The sequence below is a fragment of the Stigmatopora argus genome, chromosome 12, assembly GCF_051989625.1.
Source record: "Stigmatopora argus isolate UIUO_Sarg chromosome 12, RoL_Sarg_1.0, whole genome shotgun sequence".
NCBI classification, from domain to species: domain Eukaryota; kingdom Metazoa; phylum Chordata; class Actinopteri; order Syngnathiformes; family Syngnathidae; genus Stigmatopora; species Stigmatopora argus.
This window is the reverse complement of record NC_135398.1, coordinates 3,009,194-3,025,185: the sequence shown is the minus strand read 5'-3', so window position 1 is coordinate 3,025,185 and position 15,992 is coordinate 3,009,194. Positions and strand designations below refer to the sequence as shown.

General features: G+C 42.0%; 2 protein-coding genes across 4 annotated transcripts in view; both read left to right on the top strand.

Annotated features, from left to right (window-relative positions):
• The window catches only part of skila (SKI-like proto-oncogene a), a 32,621-nt gene extending 28,203 nt beyond the window's left edge, over nt 1-4,418 (top strand). For both annotated transcript variants that reach the window (XM_077614649.1, XM_077614650.1), the window contains exons 6-8: nt 394-710; nt 836-1,066; nt 2,023-4,418. In XM_077614649.1, the coding sequence (XP_077470775.1) occupies nt 394-710; nt 836-1,066; nt 2,023-2,274 (800 nt within the window). In that variant the 3' untranslated portion in view covers nt 2,275-4,418. The remainder of the gene's footprint in view (nt 1-393; nt 711-835; nt 1,067-2,022) is intronic.
• Nucleotides 4,419-5,273: 855 nt separating this feature from the next.
• nadkb (NAD kinase b) lies at nt 5,274-15,312 on the top strand. Of its 2 annotated transcripts, XM_077614652.1 has the most exons (13): nt 5,274-5,485; nt 6,218-6,502; nt 6,590-6,673; nt 8,209-8,338; nt 8,503-8,611; nt 9,625-9,710; nt 9,802-9,904; nt 10,925-11,109; nt 13,252-13,351; nt 13,414-13,571; nt 13,647-13,729; nt 14,611-14,770; nt 15,147-15,312. In XM_077614652.1, exons 2-12 carry the CDS (start codon nt 6,219-6,221, stop codon nt 14,759-14,761), a joined length of 1,473 nt encoding a protein of 490 aa, XP_077470778.1. In that variant the 5' UTR covers nt 5,274-5,485; nt 6,218; the 3' UTR covers nt 14,762-14,770; nt 15,147-15,312. The 2 variants fall into 2 exon arrangements, with proteins under 2 accessions (XP_077470778.1, XP_077470777.1); XM_077614651.1 differs by lacking the exon at nt 15,147-15,312 and having other exon boundaries at nt 14,611-14,843.
• Nucleotides 15,313-15,992: the final 680 nt, after the last annotated feature.

Genomic DNA, 15,992 nt, shown 5'->3' with positions numbered 1-15,992 from the left:
CGAGGCGGATGTGCCAACCACTTCTTCACCGAACCATTTTCTAGGAATGAATTCCTCCCCATTTGTAGCATTATTATTTTGCACTTTTAGTACTTAATGATAAAGTCAATTTTTACATTAAGATTTTTTATTTTATTTTACCTAGCGACTAGAATTAAATTCCATTGTCGGCGATGCCATGACATTTTATCAGGGAGGGTTGGCAGAAAACAATTAAAAACCCAAATGCGGGCCAGCCATGCTTGAAAGCAAAATAAGTTGACCAATGCTGCATTATTATTATTATTATTGCATCATTATTGTGGATTCCATGCGCATGAATGAGGTTTTTTTTTCCCCCTGACTTTTTTTTGCTAACTGGCCTCTTCATCCTTCTCCTCTCCTCTTCCTCAGATCTTCACGCTTCCCCGGCATTGGCTGACGAGGCCAAATCCCAACACGGCGCCGAGCACGAATGCAAAGCCCGGGCAGTTTCCATGGAGACGAGCAACCCGAGCGGCAAGATAGCCGTCGGCGGCCCTCCCCCTCCTCCCGCATCGCCGCCGCCCGTCACCGAGGCGGCGGAAGACGACGCAGGATGCGCCGTCAATCTGACGGTGGGCGGGCCGGAGGACGACAAAGACAGGATCGTGGTGGAGATCATGCAGATGTACGGGAGGCAGCAGGAGAAACTCAACTCCACTTTGCATAAGCAGCTACAATTAGAAATGGTGAGAAACCCATGGTTATTAACCCATGTTAGAATACGACAAAAAAAATCAACTAAAAGTCGCACACGATGTAAAAGTTTTCAAATGAAAGTTTGACCCAAACAACCTCGCCCGTTGGTCCGCAGGAGCTGGAGGCCCTGCGCGGCGGCGAGGCGGCGCGGCTCCGCGAGCTGAGCGCCGAGCAGCGGGAATTGCGTAGCGAGCTGGAGGCGGTCCACAGCGAGCAGGCACGCCAGCTCGGACGGGCACGCCAAGAACAGCTGGAGCTGGAGGCCCGGCTCGAGCAGCTTCGGCGCCAGGCCTGCACGTGCGAACCGTCCGCCCAGCGACAGCAGGAGGCGCATTATGCCGCGCAGGTACGGGACCGATAACGTCTGGATCAGATCAGGGGGAGGGGCAACAGATTCAATGTAAAGAGACAAAAATTGAGAGTCAAAGAGCAGCATAAAAAAAAATCCAACATTTTTTAAATTGAATTTATTATTGGATTTTGGATTGGATAACTTTATTCATCCCGTATTCGGGAAATTTCGTTGGCACGGTAGCAAGAGGGTGAGAATACAGACACAGAAAAAGACATTTGAGACATAAATAGATAGGTAATAAGTAAGTTAATAAATAAAAAACTGAATAAATATATAAATAAATAAGCGTGTTACTGAAATACATATATGTATGTATATATATATATATATATATACATACATACATACATATATATATATATATATATATATATATATATATATATATATATATATACATACACATATACATACACACATATACATTTATATACACATATATACACATTATTGGGGATTTGAACAAAGCACATAAAAAGGACTCTAAGATTAAGCCACACACTTAAAAATCTGACTGTTGTCATAAAATTGTGACATTTTTAAAAAAAAAAACTTTTTTCTTATGTTTACAAAAAGAAAAAATTAAAATGCCCACATTGTAAAAGACTCACTTTATATAAGATTTAAAAACATTTTTTACAAAAAAAATGCAAACATGTTAAAAACTCAACATTAATCTTCTAGGATTATGATTTAAAAAATAAAAAAACACCAATATGATGTCATACCTATAAAATGATGACTTTTGGTTGTTTCTATTTTATTGAAGAAAGACTCAGATGAATGAATGGACACCAATTGTATAACATTTCTAATAGATATTTTGTGCTCATATGGTGTTTGCACACTATTTTCAACACCTACATAATTACTATTTAGTATTCTGCCATATGGTGTTTTTATCTTTATTTTTTTAAATGTCTCCCCTCCCTCCCTCCCCCATCCAGTTGTCGGAGCTCCGCCAGAGGTTGGAAAGCGCCGAGGCCGACCGGCAGGAACTCCAGGACGAGCTGAGGCGGGAACGGGAGGCGCGCGAGGTGCTGGAGCGCACCATCGGCCAGCTCAAGCAGCAGATGGCCCAGTCGGCCCAATTGGCCCAATCGGTCCAATCGGCCGTCCCCGCCGGGGGCAGCCCCTCGCCCCCCCTCACCCCGTCCGCCGGACCCCCCAGCGCCCATTCGCCGGCCTCCGACAAGTAGCGCCAGACCTTTTTTTGGGGGGGATCGAACATCATTTCTAACCTTCTGCTCTAAACAAACAGTATTTAAAGACTTTTTTTTTCGTTTTTGTTTTCGTTTCTCCGGCATGTGTTTTTTTTTTTTAATTTATAGCCTTTCATCGAACGGCTCCGTCACCGCCATTCACGCCGCTACGCTTGGATTTCCGGAAAAAATCGACCGAAAAACAACGTCAAATACGGAGAGGAAATACTTGGACCACCTCACTTTACCAAACCGTCCTCCCGCAACACTGTGCAACCCCACCCACCTCCAGTTCGATGCAAAAGATAGACTGTGCGCCTTTGTTAAAGTGTACTTGACAAAGCCCCGCCCCTGGACCCATAGCCCCGCCCCCATCACGACCACCTCCCCCGGAAAAGGAATCCATTCCGATCCCGTGTGATGTTTTGGTTTGTTCCTGCTCGGAAAATGAAGGCAGCTTTCGATCATAACACGACCGGGCCTCCGCCCATTCTTCTGGCTCCGCCCCCCACGGCTTGATATGGGTCGATTTCACGTTATTCCTCCAAAAGGAGCCATTTTTATTCACGTCGTCAGGCAGAAAGTGCTAAAAATTAGGGTCAAGGCGTCCTTTTTATTCATTGGCCGACTTTTCCGGCAATAAATGTTCAATCCATGTTCGCCAGGGAACCCGGCAGCGAGCATTTTTGGCATGAAAAAACACCAATTGGACGTCTAGCGCCGTCCATGGTGGCCAATGTGAACTTTTTTTTTTTAATGCATCTGCTCTCAATGCAAAATGATGACATTCCACTGTGCTTCATCGCCAAGACCGTCGGGGAGGGGGCGGGGCTTGAAAGGAAATATTTAACGTAATATTAAAGGAAAGATTTTTTTTCTTCTTTTCACTTTGTACATATAGCAGCCATTAATATATTATTAACTCTTCTCCTATGGATTAACTGATGAAGGTTAAAGGAATCTTGGGGAAAGCGGCTTTTGCAAAAATATGCAGCGGATGTGGAAGAATAGCTAATTTAAAGTCACGTTTTTTATAGAAAATACCACAAAGGCCATATGAAATCCATGTAAAAAAAAATCATCATTTATGTCCATTTTCCTAGCAATTTTGCGGATGTTTTTACAATTTTTGGCCAGGCTCGATAACACACACTATGCTAGATTCCAGGTGAAAATTCATCTGTGATATTGTGTGTATTTTCGGCCAAAAATAATCACAAAATAACAACAAATGTATAGTATTTTGGAGTTTTAAAAAAATGTTTTTTTTGCATGTTTCGCTGCCCCTCACGTTTACATCCACAAAAAAATGTCAAATGAATGATTGTGAATGAATATGTGCGCTTCTTTTTAAACTATTTGAGTTCCAAAAGGGAACCCGCCCCACCCTTAAACTACGAATGACATTTACCGACAAATATACTTAACACTACACCCCAAATTTCCCCCACCGGAACGCCATCAGCTTTCCCGCAACGACGCCATAACGCGGGTAATACTATACTGTACATAAAGAAATCCAACTCCTTGACGTCTGATCCATTTCGATTGGTCGTTCGTCACCGTCAATGGCAACAACACGAAAAAAAGTGATTTCCTGACAATCGGCAAGCTGTCAGTGGCATGCTTTTGTCATCCACAAATAGGTACATTGTGTTTTCACTTTTTTTTAAAGATGATTTAAAAAAAAAAAAAAACATAAATATATGTGTATTCATGGCCGACGCCATGTTGCCACACAATGCTGAAACATGACTTGCAGTGTCCGTGTATGAATATGACCATTGCCAATAACCATGTGATGAGACTCTTTGTTCTTTGCATGACTTGAGACACTGATCTCCTACCTCATGTTGTGATATATATAAATATAGATATATATATATAAAAAGATGTTTTTTTTTTTAAATGCAAAGGACACTAACTGTTAAATTGTTTAATATTGACAAATGACCTGACCTGTAAATGCTTTTTTCCTCCCCCTTTATAATAACTCACTTCTTGTATCTTAGTGGATTTTTTTTAATTTTTTTTTCCTGTTCTTTATCCTCCTTTTCATTTCATACCTTGTACATAGAACCTTGTGTATAGACAATGAACTTGGATTCAATTCAAGTAAAGTTCTGTAGTGTTAAGCCATCGATGGTTGTTTTCTGGTTATTTTTAACAGTGTTGGGGTAGTTTTTTTTATTTATTTTTCTCACAAAAGTGGTCTGACCGAGCGACTGGATGCCGTACAGACACAAAACTGGTTTTCTGTCCTTCCCCTCAAGCACAGCCAGGTTGTCGGAAACTTCACAAGGCCAATCCCCCCCCCCCAAAAAAAAACTGGGGTCCAAAACTTTTCTTGCCAAGGAGCGTGAATGGATTGTGATTAAAAAATAGAAAGCGCCATGGCAACCAAAGACCGAAATAGACTTGGAGAACGTGCAGGTGGGGAACCGGAGCCACTTACTGCAGGTTCCACACACACACATCTCTGCTTTGAATGGTGATACCCGGCTGGGGGTGTCGCCTGGGAGGCCAAAGACCCCCATTTGAAGCGTACAAAAGTCCACCAACTGTAAGTGTTTGCTTAAGTGAAAATGGGAGAGCGCAAACACAAGGAATAAATAGTACACGACGTCAAGATTTTTAAAAATGTTGCCCATTGTTAAAAAAAAGGATTGAGTTAAATATGAGTTGATTTTTAGAAAATTGGATAGTTGGATTAATAGTTATTAGTTGAACTGGCATTAGTGTAAAATATACAAATGTATAAAAAAGATCATGCTAATTAATAATTATCGTCATGCCGATTGCGCACAAACCAAAGCAATCAGAAGAAAAACAACTAACTAAAAATAGAATAAAATCCGTTTTTAAAATTAAAAAATAAAAAGATCAGTGTATTCATGCGTCAATCCGCACTCCGGGTGTAATTTTCATTTTGTCCGCTATTGAGCTAATAGTGGCGCTGTTGCACTCACCAGACCGGAACTCGTCTCCCAAGTAAGATGTACGCGCCGGAAGTTACGTTGCGCTAGGTCAAGCGGTGCTGTGGCTAATGTGACTTTCGGTGTTGCTTTAGAATCGATTTGTGTCCTTTGGAGACTATTCATGGAAAACGTTGGATTCTCTTCATATTTCAGATGCTGCTTCGAGTCCTGACGATTTCGATTGTTTCGTTCAACATGAGCCTTGATCGTCATTGTACTTCATAACTACGGTGCGTACTTGTGCACAGCTAGCTGGCTAGCTATGTTAGCTATCAACCGAGAACACAACTGTCATGTTCATTTGTACGACAAACGTATCTTTATATATCTAGCTTTCACACATCTATTGTAAAAATATTGTCTTGCAAGACTGAACACTTCAACGAACGAGTGTTTTTTTTTTATTATAGATCGCTTGTACATTGTATGACACGTACTGCATGCTTTTGTCCGATAGCAACGTAATAGACACAATTTGTACTGTAAGGCAAGTTGTGTTAAGTTAGAACCACAGCGGTTAAAAAAGCCTGAAATTGTGTTTTTTTTTAAATATATAACATTACTAACCACGTTGTCTGGCGCGTGATGATGACGTGTTATTTGGGCCGCATTTCCCAATTTCCGCATTTTGGGTTTGTGAAAGGATTATTTTGCCTTCGTTAACCTTTTAGGGCACAAAACACTGCCCCAAAATATATTCGCAAACATTTGGTTGAAGTGGATAATTAATGGATAGTTTAATACGGACCGCACATACATATTAGGACAATTTTGCGTCCATAGTCAGGCTAGCATGATTGTTTGATGAAAGTGGGAGCAAGGTGGATTACCCAGAGAAACTCCACACAAGCACTGTTAATTCTACGTTTGTATGCAAGGTTAATATTACGAGTAGGATCCTTTGTGTAAAAGAAAATGATGTTTACTAGACTAAAATAGCTTGATGTTGTTTTTTTTTGCAGGATGGATAACTCCGAGGGCGGCACGTCATCCGAGCCCGAGAGCGGAGCGCTGCGGCCGTCCTGCCGCCGGCCCTCGTCCGGGCCCCCCCGCTTTTCCGATCAGGACGAGCCCGGGAGACGGCGCGAAGCCAGGCAGCGGCGACAACGGCAACAACAACGACGGCGGCGGGGGGATGGTCAGGAACAGCTGCTCCGGGAGACGGCGCGACAGAGGTTGCCGGGCCAACGCGAGCACTCGGAGGCGTGCGGCTCCGTGAGCGACGCAGCGGAAAGTTCGCCTAAGAGGTTTGCTCGGGCCAAATGCCAGCTGGTCGGTCGCTTATGCCACTGGCACAAGAGGCTTGATTTGACTTGTTCCTTCTCTCTCCGTAGAAGAGCTCATTTCCTTCATGGACCCTATCCAGCCACTCACTTCGGACCCAAAGCCTGCATTCTGCCGAACCCGACTTCAGTCATGTAAGCGACCGTGTGTTCGTACAAAAAAAAACATGTACGTTGACTGCAAATAACTCAAATGTGGTCCAATGACCTCTTTTTTTTTTAAATCACGTAAAGAGAACACTTGCCATACAGGTATCGTGTTGGTTTTACATTTTATTTTTCAGTGGTGCTACTTATCCCTACGTAACACAATAGTAAATTCAGTTCTTTGTGTATTTTCCTTGAAAATATTATGCAGTGTTGAAAATGATGATCTAATTTGGATGTCCATGGTATTTAAATTCGCAAAAATTTCCTCTAAGCAACTGACGCACCTGATTGGCTCTAAACAGGAAGAAACTCCCTCTTGTTAAAATGTTAGTGTATATGTTTTAAACATTACACGGAACCAGTTATAATTAACGGAAATACATCGTAAATGATGGTTTAGTGTTTGAATACAGCACAGGTGTCAAAGTGGCGTCCCAGGGGCCAAATCTGGGCTGCTGCATCATTTTGTGTGGCCCGAGAAAGTAGTTCATGAGGGAATCAAATTCAAATGAAGATTATAGATGTATATTATATTTCCCGATTTTCACCTTTTTAAATCAATAATTGATTTTTTTTAATCCAAATTTTTTCTTGTTCAAATGAAGATTATAGATGTATATTATATTTCCCGATTTTCACCTTTTTAAATCAATAATTGAATTTTTTTTTATCCATTTTTTTTCTTGTGTTTTTAGTTCAAAAAGCTTTATGGAAAATCTAAAAACTAATATATTTTCTGTTTTCCACTTTAATATTAAACAATTAAAAAACATTCTATTTTGTTTCCTTTTGAAATAAAAAACAAATGATTAAAAGACATTTTCCCTTACTAAGAAAAAAAGATCAAATAAACATTGTTTTTAGATCTATTAAAAAAACTGAATATTTAGGGCTTTTGCTGCCCTAAATGCCCCAAAACATATTTTCAACGCGAATTCACTACTTTGCGATTTCCCCCCGCTATTAATTATTTGAATTTGTTTTTAAAGTTCATAAAAATGTGGAAATCCACACTGAAACTCTACTAGGATTTGGCACTGAAGGAAAAAAAAAGGTTGTTATAATAGGGGTGACCCTACCTCACAATTTTTCGATGATCACGGCCATGTCTGGTCTACATTAAGCGCGATATTCGAGGGATGACTGTACACTGTAAAAAATACTTTCACAAAGCGTTTGTTTTTGTACTCACGTGTGCGCGCGTGGACATTGACACTGACATCTGATGGTTTGTGTAACTCTTTGAGATAAGGGAAAAAAAACAGGAAGGCTAGGATTGGTCGTTCCAACTCGAAAGGGGAGGGGCTCGTCGACTACAGATCCTTTATTGTCACTTTAGAAGCGCTCGCCGTTTGGTTAACACCATGCCGGTGAGCCGACACCCCATTAGCAACCAAGAAAATGGGTAAAGAACATAGACATTTGAAAACGGGACTTGGTTTCTGGTTAGCCAACTTGAGGAATAGCTAAAAAAAAATGCTATGTAACGATGAAGCTAACGACAAACGCGTCCTTTTCAGGCACATCCAAGACCCGGCGAGTCAGCGCCTGACCTGGAACAAGCCCCCCGTCAACGTGCTGGTCATCAGGAAGATCCGGGACGAAAGTTTGGCCGAGCCTTTCAAGGAGCTGTGCCGCTTTTTAGTGGAGGTGAGCCCACCCACATCCAACGCGCGTTTGCGTCGCCCACAAACGAGCCCTCTGTGCGCTCCACTCGTGAGCCGATACGCCAGCGCCGAGCCAAATGAAGCGTGCCCGTTTCAAATGGATTGGTCGCCCGCGGCCTTTGCTAAATGTGCCTACGTGTCACTCAGGAGAAACAGATGATGGTGTACGTGGAGCGGCGGGTGGCCGACGACGGGACGCTGTCCAAGGACGAGAACTTTGGCTCCATCCGGAATCAGCTGTGCACTTTCAGAGAGGGTGAGGATGGCCGATCAAAGGGTGCCGGGGAGGGACGGTAGGAATGAGCCAGTGAGCCAGTGTATTTGTTTTGCAAGGTTTATGCTTATCAAATAATGCGTGGAGTGTGTTTAAATAGCACACGGTCCAAAAAAGCAAAACTAGCTTGTAAATTGGCCTCATTTAGGATTTAATCTGCTATTTTTAAGTGTAGACTTTGGTCAATTGTTATTAGATTAAGCTTTATTCATCCCGTTTTCGGGAAATTCAGTTGGTAGCAGTAGCAAGCACAGACACAGGAAAAGACAATGTAGACCTAGATAAAATTGGAATATTAAAATGCATACCTGTCAACCTCTTACAAACCCCCAAAAAACCTCGTACGGTGTTTGTACGTTTTTGGGGGGGTTTGTAAGGGGAATCATAATCATTTATAAGGGCAGTTATCGGCAGAGGTTGACAGGTATGAAAATGTCATAAAAAAAGATAGAAAAGCTGTAAAACAAAAATCTGGGGAATGCTAACTCCATTTATCAAATAAACAGTTATTTAAACTTCAATTTGGAGATCAGAATTCATGTGATACAATTTGACTTGAAATTTCAAGTGCTACCTTATTATTATTATTTTTTACACTTTCTTAGAAATGTATTTTGGATTAAAAAGCGGCATCATATTGCATTTTAAGGGGTCAAAAAATTGTTTCCCACCCACATTAGCCATTTTCCATTGTGTCATACGAATTCTGCCATTGTATATTGTAGCGACGGACCCCGTTTCTAAACCTAAAAACAAAAACACGGATGTTGATCTCAGTAGTAGAAGTACAAGTAGTACTACTACAAGTACTACAAGTACTACAAGTAACTACAAGTAGTAGAAATAATCCGAAAAGGGAGTATAACCTCTTATTCAAATCCATTTGGTTTCATGGGAATCATCCGACACCTTGAAAGCATCTCTGATAAACTCCAACTTAACCCGAGTTTTTCTATTGGCCCGTTGTGCTTTTTGGCCTCGCCCACCCACCGCAGGTTACGACGACATTTCCAACTGCATCGATCTGATCATCTGCCTGGGCGGGGACGGCACGCTGCTCTACGCCTCTTCTCTTTTCCAGGTACGTCAAAGTCAGTCGCCCTCTTTACGTCAGCGTTTCGCGGGTTAGCGTGCGGGTAACGACCACCACTCCCCGACATCTCTGGCTCCAGGGCAGCGTCCCCCCCGTGATGGCCTTCCACCTGGGCTCGCTGGGCTTCCTGACGCCCTTCAAATTTGAGTCGTACAAGACCGAAGTGGACAAAGTTTTTGAAGGTAGGCCAAGTTCCAAAATGTTAAAAGCAAACCGTTCGTTGTATTGAAAGCTTTATTGACATTGTACTTGCATACATTTAGTGCTGGGTGATATGACAAAAATTGTTCTTACCATAACAAAAAAATGATCAGTCTATCGATAATCATCATGTCTTTCTGTGAATAAGTAAATAAATTAATTTCCTCCTTATTCAAATATGAAAGTAACTGTTACCTTACTTTATAAGAAATATGATGATTTTAAAAGTAATTATAGATAATACAACTCCCTCATTACACTATGAAAAGTAAAGAATAAAACCTGCAGAAATTTTGAAAGGAATCTTTATTTTTATAAATTTGCCTTCAAACCAAAAGTTGCTGTGCAAAATAAATAAAATAATCAACTGAAGACATTATCACCATTGGCAATGTGACCATTTACAAAAAAAAATTTAAAAGTTGGATGAACATAACTCAAGATAACCAGTTTAAAAAAAATTGCAATGTTTTCAAAACAACATCTTGATATCAAGTAAGAAAAATGTCCTCAAATGAGGATATTTGGGTCAAGGACATTTTCAATAAGGCATCCCCCCCCCAAAAAAAAGAAAACGCCAGGTAGAATTTACTAGGATATTTTAGTGGGTCGGCCTGGTGTTGTCCTGCATCTCATAATCGCTTGTTTTGGCCATGTAATTGTCCATTTGCTATAATGCTTCGTGTTAGCCTCTATTGCTAACATGCTAAAAATACATTTTTTCGCCTGAACGTTGGTCTGGAACTAGCATTCATCTCGCAACGGCGCCCCCGTTCTCTTTGGTGGTCGGGTGGTGTGATTAGAGTCGATAATTGGCGAATTTCTATTGAAATCTTTTAACATTATTGTTGACCAAAAATATTTCACATTAATTATCGTTATCATTTTATCACCCGGCTTTAGTTTGGGGGCTTGTCAAGCTTCCTCATTGGCTGCCATTGAAGGTGGCGTTTTGACAGCGAATGAAGCCATGTTTAAGGCGCTCCACTCCATGGTTTCAGGAAACGCGGCCATCACCTTGCGCAGTCGCCTGAAGGTGAAGGTGGTGAAGGAGATGCTGGAGAGGACGGGCGGCGGCGGCGGTGGCCAGCGGCAGGAGGAAGACCACGGACAGGAACACAACGGCGGCGTCCTTCCTCACCGCTACATCAACAGCGAGGCGGGAAAGGTCACCTTGCAGCTCCAGGTGAGCCTCTTTTACGTCCCCACTAAGAGAATACTCCAACAAAATTTGAAGCCATCTGGCATGTCTGCACATACATTTTCACTGGGGTCGAGATCAGGTTTTTTTTTTGATGGCCGCTCAAAAACATAGGCTAAAGTTCTAATTTAAAAAAAACATAGTCAATTTATATAGATGTCACTCTCTTCATATCAAGACTGATAGTCCACAACATCTTAAGCAGAAGTGAGAAAGTGAGGGAGAAAAAAAACAACTCTTGAGACAACAAACCCCGTTCGCCCCTACCAAATGTATTGGCCTCCCCTTACTATACTATGTTGTTTTTAAAGAAAAAAGGCCTCACTGTACTATGTCCTTTTTTAAAGAAAAAAGCCTTACTATATTATGTCGTTTTTTTTATTTAAAAAAAAAAAAACTTACTATATTATGTCAATTTTTAATGAAAAAAGCCTTACTATACTATGTCGTTTTTTTAAGAAAAAAGCCTTACTATAATGTCAATTTTTAATTTAAAAAAAGCCTTACTATACTATGTCATTTTTTTAAAGAAAAAAGCCTTACTATACTATGTTTTTTTAAGAAAATGGCCTTACTATACTATGTCGTTTTTTAAGAAAAAAAGCCTTACTAAACTATGTCGTTTTTTAATGGAAAAAGCCTTACTCTACTATGTCGTTTTTTTAAAAGAAAAAAGCTTTGCTATACTATGTCGTTTTTTAAGAAAAAAGCCTTACTATACTATGTTGTTTTTAATTCAAAAAAGCCTTACTATACTATGTCGTTTTTTTAAAGAAAAAAGCTTTACTATACTATGTCGTTTTTTAAAGAAAAAAGCCTTACTATACTATGTGGTTTTTTAAGAAAAATAGCCTTACTATACTATGTCGTTTTTTAATTTAAAAAAAGCCTTACTAACTATGTCGTTTTTAAAGAAAAAAGCCTTACTAAACTATGTCGTTTTTATAGAAAAAAGCCTTACTTTACTATGTCAATTTTTAATACTTCTTAAGCAGAAGTGGGGAGAAAAAACAACAACTCTTGAGACAACAAACCCCGTTCCCCCCTACCAAATGTATTGGCCCAAGTTTTTTTTTCCGTCTTTTTCATCACCAAAACTCCTAACAACTATTTTGGAGGCCTACTTCAGGTCATTGACCTTATTTTTCCCCCAGCTTTCACTTCCATGTAACTAAGAAGTCCCCATCCATCTTTTTTTTCGCTTTGGCAACGCATACGCAAGTGGCGCAGCCCCCCCCCCCCCCCCCCCCCCCCCCCCCCCCCCCCTTCAGCTTGGCATGTTTTTCCTCCCCCCGCCCCTCGTGTGCACGCTAGCCGCGTCGCCACGGCGACAGTCATAATAAAGCCGGCGGAGGGAGGACGTGGAAGGAAAGCGGACGTGATGCCGTGTGCTCGTGTCGAGCCCGGTTGCCGCGGAAACGCTCACGTCATTGCCAAATGGATGTTTAATGGAGTCTGCTCACACAAACATTACTGCAGTTGAGCTGTCCTCCTTCCTGTTCTCATGGAGAGAGGCTCAGATTGGTGATTCATAACCTCGACTCGACCTCCTCTCGGGGGGCTGACGTCAGCGCACCTGTCAGACGTCTCCAGTATGCGCCACTCGTGACGATTGTTCGGATTTGTTCCCGAGCCAAGCGAGGCCAAAAGGGATTTTCACCTTGAAGACTGGAGTTGATTTCTTTTTGTTTTGTTTTCACCAGCGTTGCTCATATGGTACTCGGACGATTCGCCGAAAGACGTTTGGCCGACGGACAGTTCGCCGAACGGACGTTTCGCCGAAGTGGGATTCGCGCGCTCGCCCCGTCCCCGGATCGTGTGTGTACATGTTTTTCAACCTCGGCCCGTGGGCCACATACGGTCTCTGTTACAGATAACATTCATTTAGGAATAACAAGGGTATGTATGTATGTATGGCCCGGGGGCCGAGGTTGAAAAACATGTACACACACGATCCGGGGGCGCGGCTAGCGCGCGAATCCCGTTTCGGCGAAACGTCCGTTCGGCGAACTGTCCGTCGGCCAAACGTCTTTCGGCGAATCGTCCGGTCACGGCTCATATCAAACGTAGAATTTAAAATGGAGACGTTGTTCATAATAAGCTTGACCGTTGTGTACGTGTGCGCAGGTCTTGAACGAGGTGGTGGTGGACCGCGGGCCTTCGTCTTACCTGTCCAACGTGGACCTGTACCTGGACGGACGTCTCATCACGTCGGTGCAAGGCGACGGTGGGTGAGAAACGTCAAGCTTAGCAGCCCTGCCCCCTGGCTCTAGCGCCCCCGCCCTCCAGGCGTGATCGTGTCCACGCCGACGGGCAGCACGGCGTACGCGGCGGCCGCGGGGGCGTCCATGATCCACCCCAACGTGCCGGCCATCATGGTGACGCCCATCTGCCCGCACTCGCTCTCCTTCAGGCCCATCGTGGTGCCCGCCGGGGTGGAGCTGACGGTAAGTCAAATGCGTCCATTCGTCCGTCTGTCCGTCCGTCCATTCATCACCGCTTTTTTTTTTTCATTTTTCAAGATCGCCCTGTCCCCCGACGCCAGGAATCCGGCCTGGGTCTCGTTCGATGGCAGGAAGAGACAAGAGATCCGACACGGCGACTGGTAAGGCCCCGCCCTCTTTTTTTCCACCCGGGCGGTCCGTTTATTTTATTTTAAGGAAGACTGTCGAGAGGATTTTCTTACTTACTTTTAGAATGTTTTGTAGTTTCCGGACGCTTATGTCTTTTGTTTGGTTGTATTTGATTTTAATTATATGTAAAATTTGACCTTTACAGCAGAATCATGTTAATTTTAGAATTTAAAAAAAACCTTTGTTTCTTTAGTTTATTTTTATTTCAAGCTTTTTGTAAAAAAAAAGTTTAAAAACAATAGGTATATTTTAGTAGTAGAAGACAGAAAAGATTCTATTTTTTTTAGATTTTTTTAAATTAAAAAATGTAATTGATAGTTTGTCTTTTTTAAAATATTTAAAAATATTCAATTTCATTTTTCCTCGCAAAAAAATATATTTTTTAAAAACAATAGGTATATTTTAGTAGTAGAAAACAGAAAAGATTCTATTTTTTTAGATTTTTTAAAATTATTTTTTTAATTAAGAAATGGAGAAAAAAATAATTGATAGTTTGTCTTTTTTAAAGTATTTAAAAATATTCAATTTCATTTTTCCTCGCATTTTTTTTAAACTATAGGTATATTTTAGTAGTAGAAAACAGAAAAGATTCTAATTTTTTGTAGATTTTTTTTAAAATGTATTTTTTAATTAAGAAATGGAAAAATATTTTTTTTAAATATTTAATTTCATTTTTCCCCGCACGGCTTACTATAAGAGAATATCAAGTCAAAACATGTCCATTCTAAAATTGCGAATTGACAAATACGTACTTTATTCCATTGATATTTTCTCGTTAAAAGAAAACGGATCATTGTGAATCTTGCTGGCTATTTTTCTCATTTTGGGTCTTTGCCACGTCTATTTTTTGCAGCATCCAGATCACGACGTCGTGCTTCCCCGTGCCGTCCATCTGCTGCCACGACCTGGTGTACGACTGGTTCGAAAGCCTGGCCCAGTGCCTGCACTGGAACGTGCGCAAGCGGCAGACGCGCCTGGCCGACGCCTCCGACGCCGAAAACTGAAGCCAAGAGGTTTACATTCCCCGCCATGTGTCTACCCAAAAAATGTTGTCATATTTATATATTTTAAAACATTTTACCACCAGCTCAACTGTCTCCTCACTCTTACTTCCCCACATAGTTTGCGCATCGACGCCGCCAGGGGGCGACAAAGCACACGCTTACATCTATTGGTTATAATGCAAACAAACACAGCGAAAACCAGACCAAAAAGTGCCTTTCATATGTTTATTGTAATAAGATATTTCCAGACATTTAAATTATACTCCGATATCGCGTGAGAATTGGAATATGAACAACTATAGGCAGTCAAAGAGAACACGAGAAAACATTGACGTCTACACTTTCCGCCTGCTGTGCCATGAAGACATTTTTTTTTATGTTTCAGAATATCATACTACACTGTACAAGCGCAAGTGGAGAGCGAGACGCGACAGGTTCAAAAAAAGTGGAATAAATTAAAGGCCATGCGGGATTCCAGACCACATCTCCCCCCCTGCACCCAAGTCAGGTGAGTCAACCTCTGCCACGAGGCAGTCCAAGAGGCCTAGTGGCATAATGTCACTTAATACTTACCTATTGACTAATATTTTAAAGGAGTCACTAGTTAAGTATTAAGTGACATTATGCTCCTAGGCCTCTTAGGCTGCCTCGTGGCGTGGAGGTAACCTCAACTGGCTTTGATGTGGGCAGTTGTGGTTTGAATCCTGCTGGTGGCGGTATGACTGTGAGTTCAGATGGCCATGTGTCTCTATGTGCCCAGTCGTACTGACACCAGCGGGATTCGAACCACACCTGCCTGCACCAAAGTCAGGTGAGCTAATCTCTGCGCCACGAGGTGGTAACACTTAACTAATGACTTCTTTAAAATATAAGTCACTAGTTAAGTGTAAAGTGACATTATGCCACTAGGCCTCTTGGGCCGCCTTGTGGCGTAGAGGTTAGCTCACCTGACTTTGGTGCAGGCAGGTGTGGTTCGAATCCCGCTGGCGGCGGTATGACTGAGTGCAGATGGTCAACTGTGTGCCCAGTCGTACTGACACCAGTGGGATTCGAACCACAGCTGCCTGCACCAAAGTCAAGTGAGCCAACCTCTGCGCCACAAGAGACCTAGGAGCATGGTGTCACTTAAAACTTAACTATTGACTAATATTTTAAAGAAGTCACTAGTTAAGCATGAAGTGACATTATGCCACTTGGTCTACCTTGTGGTGCAGAGGTTGACTCACCTGAC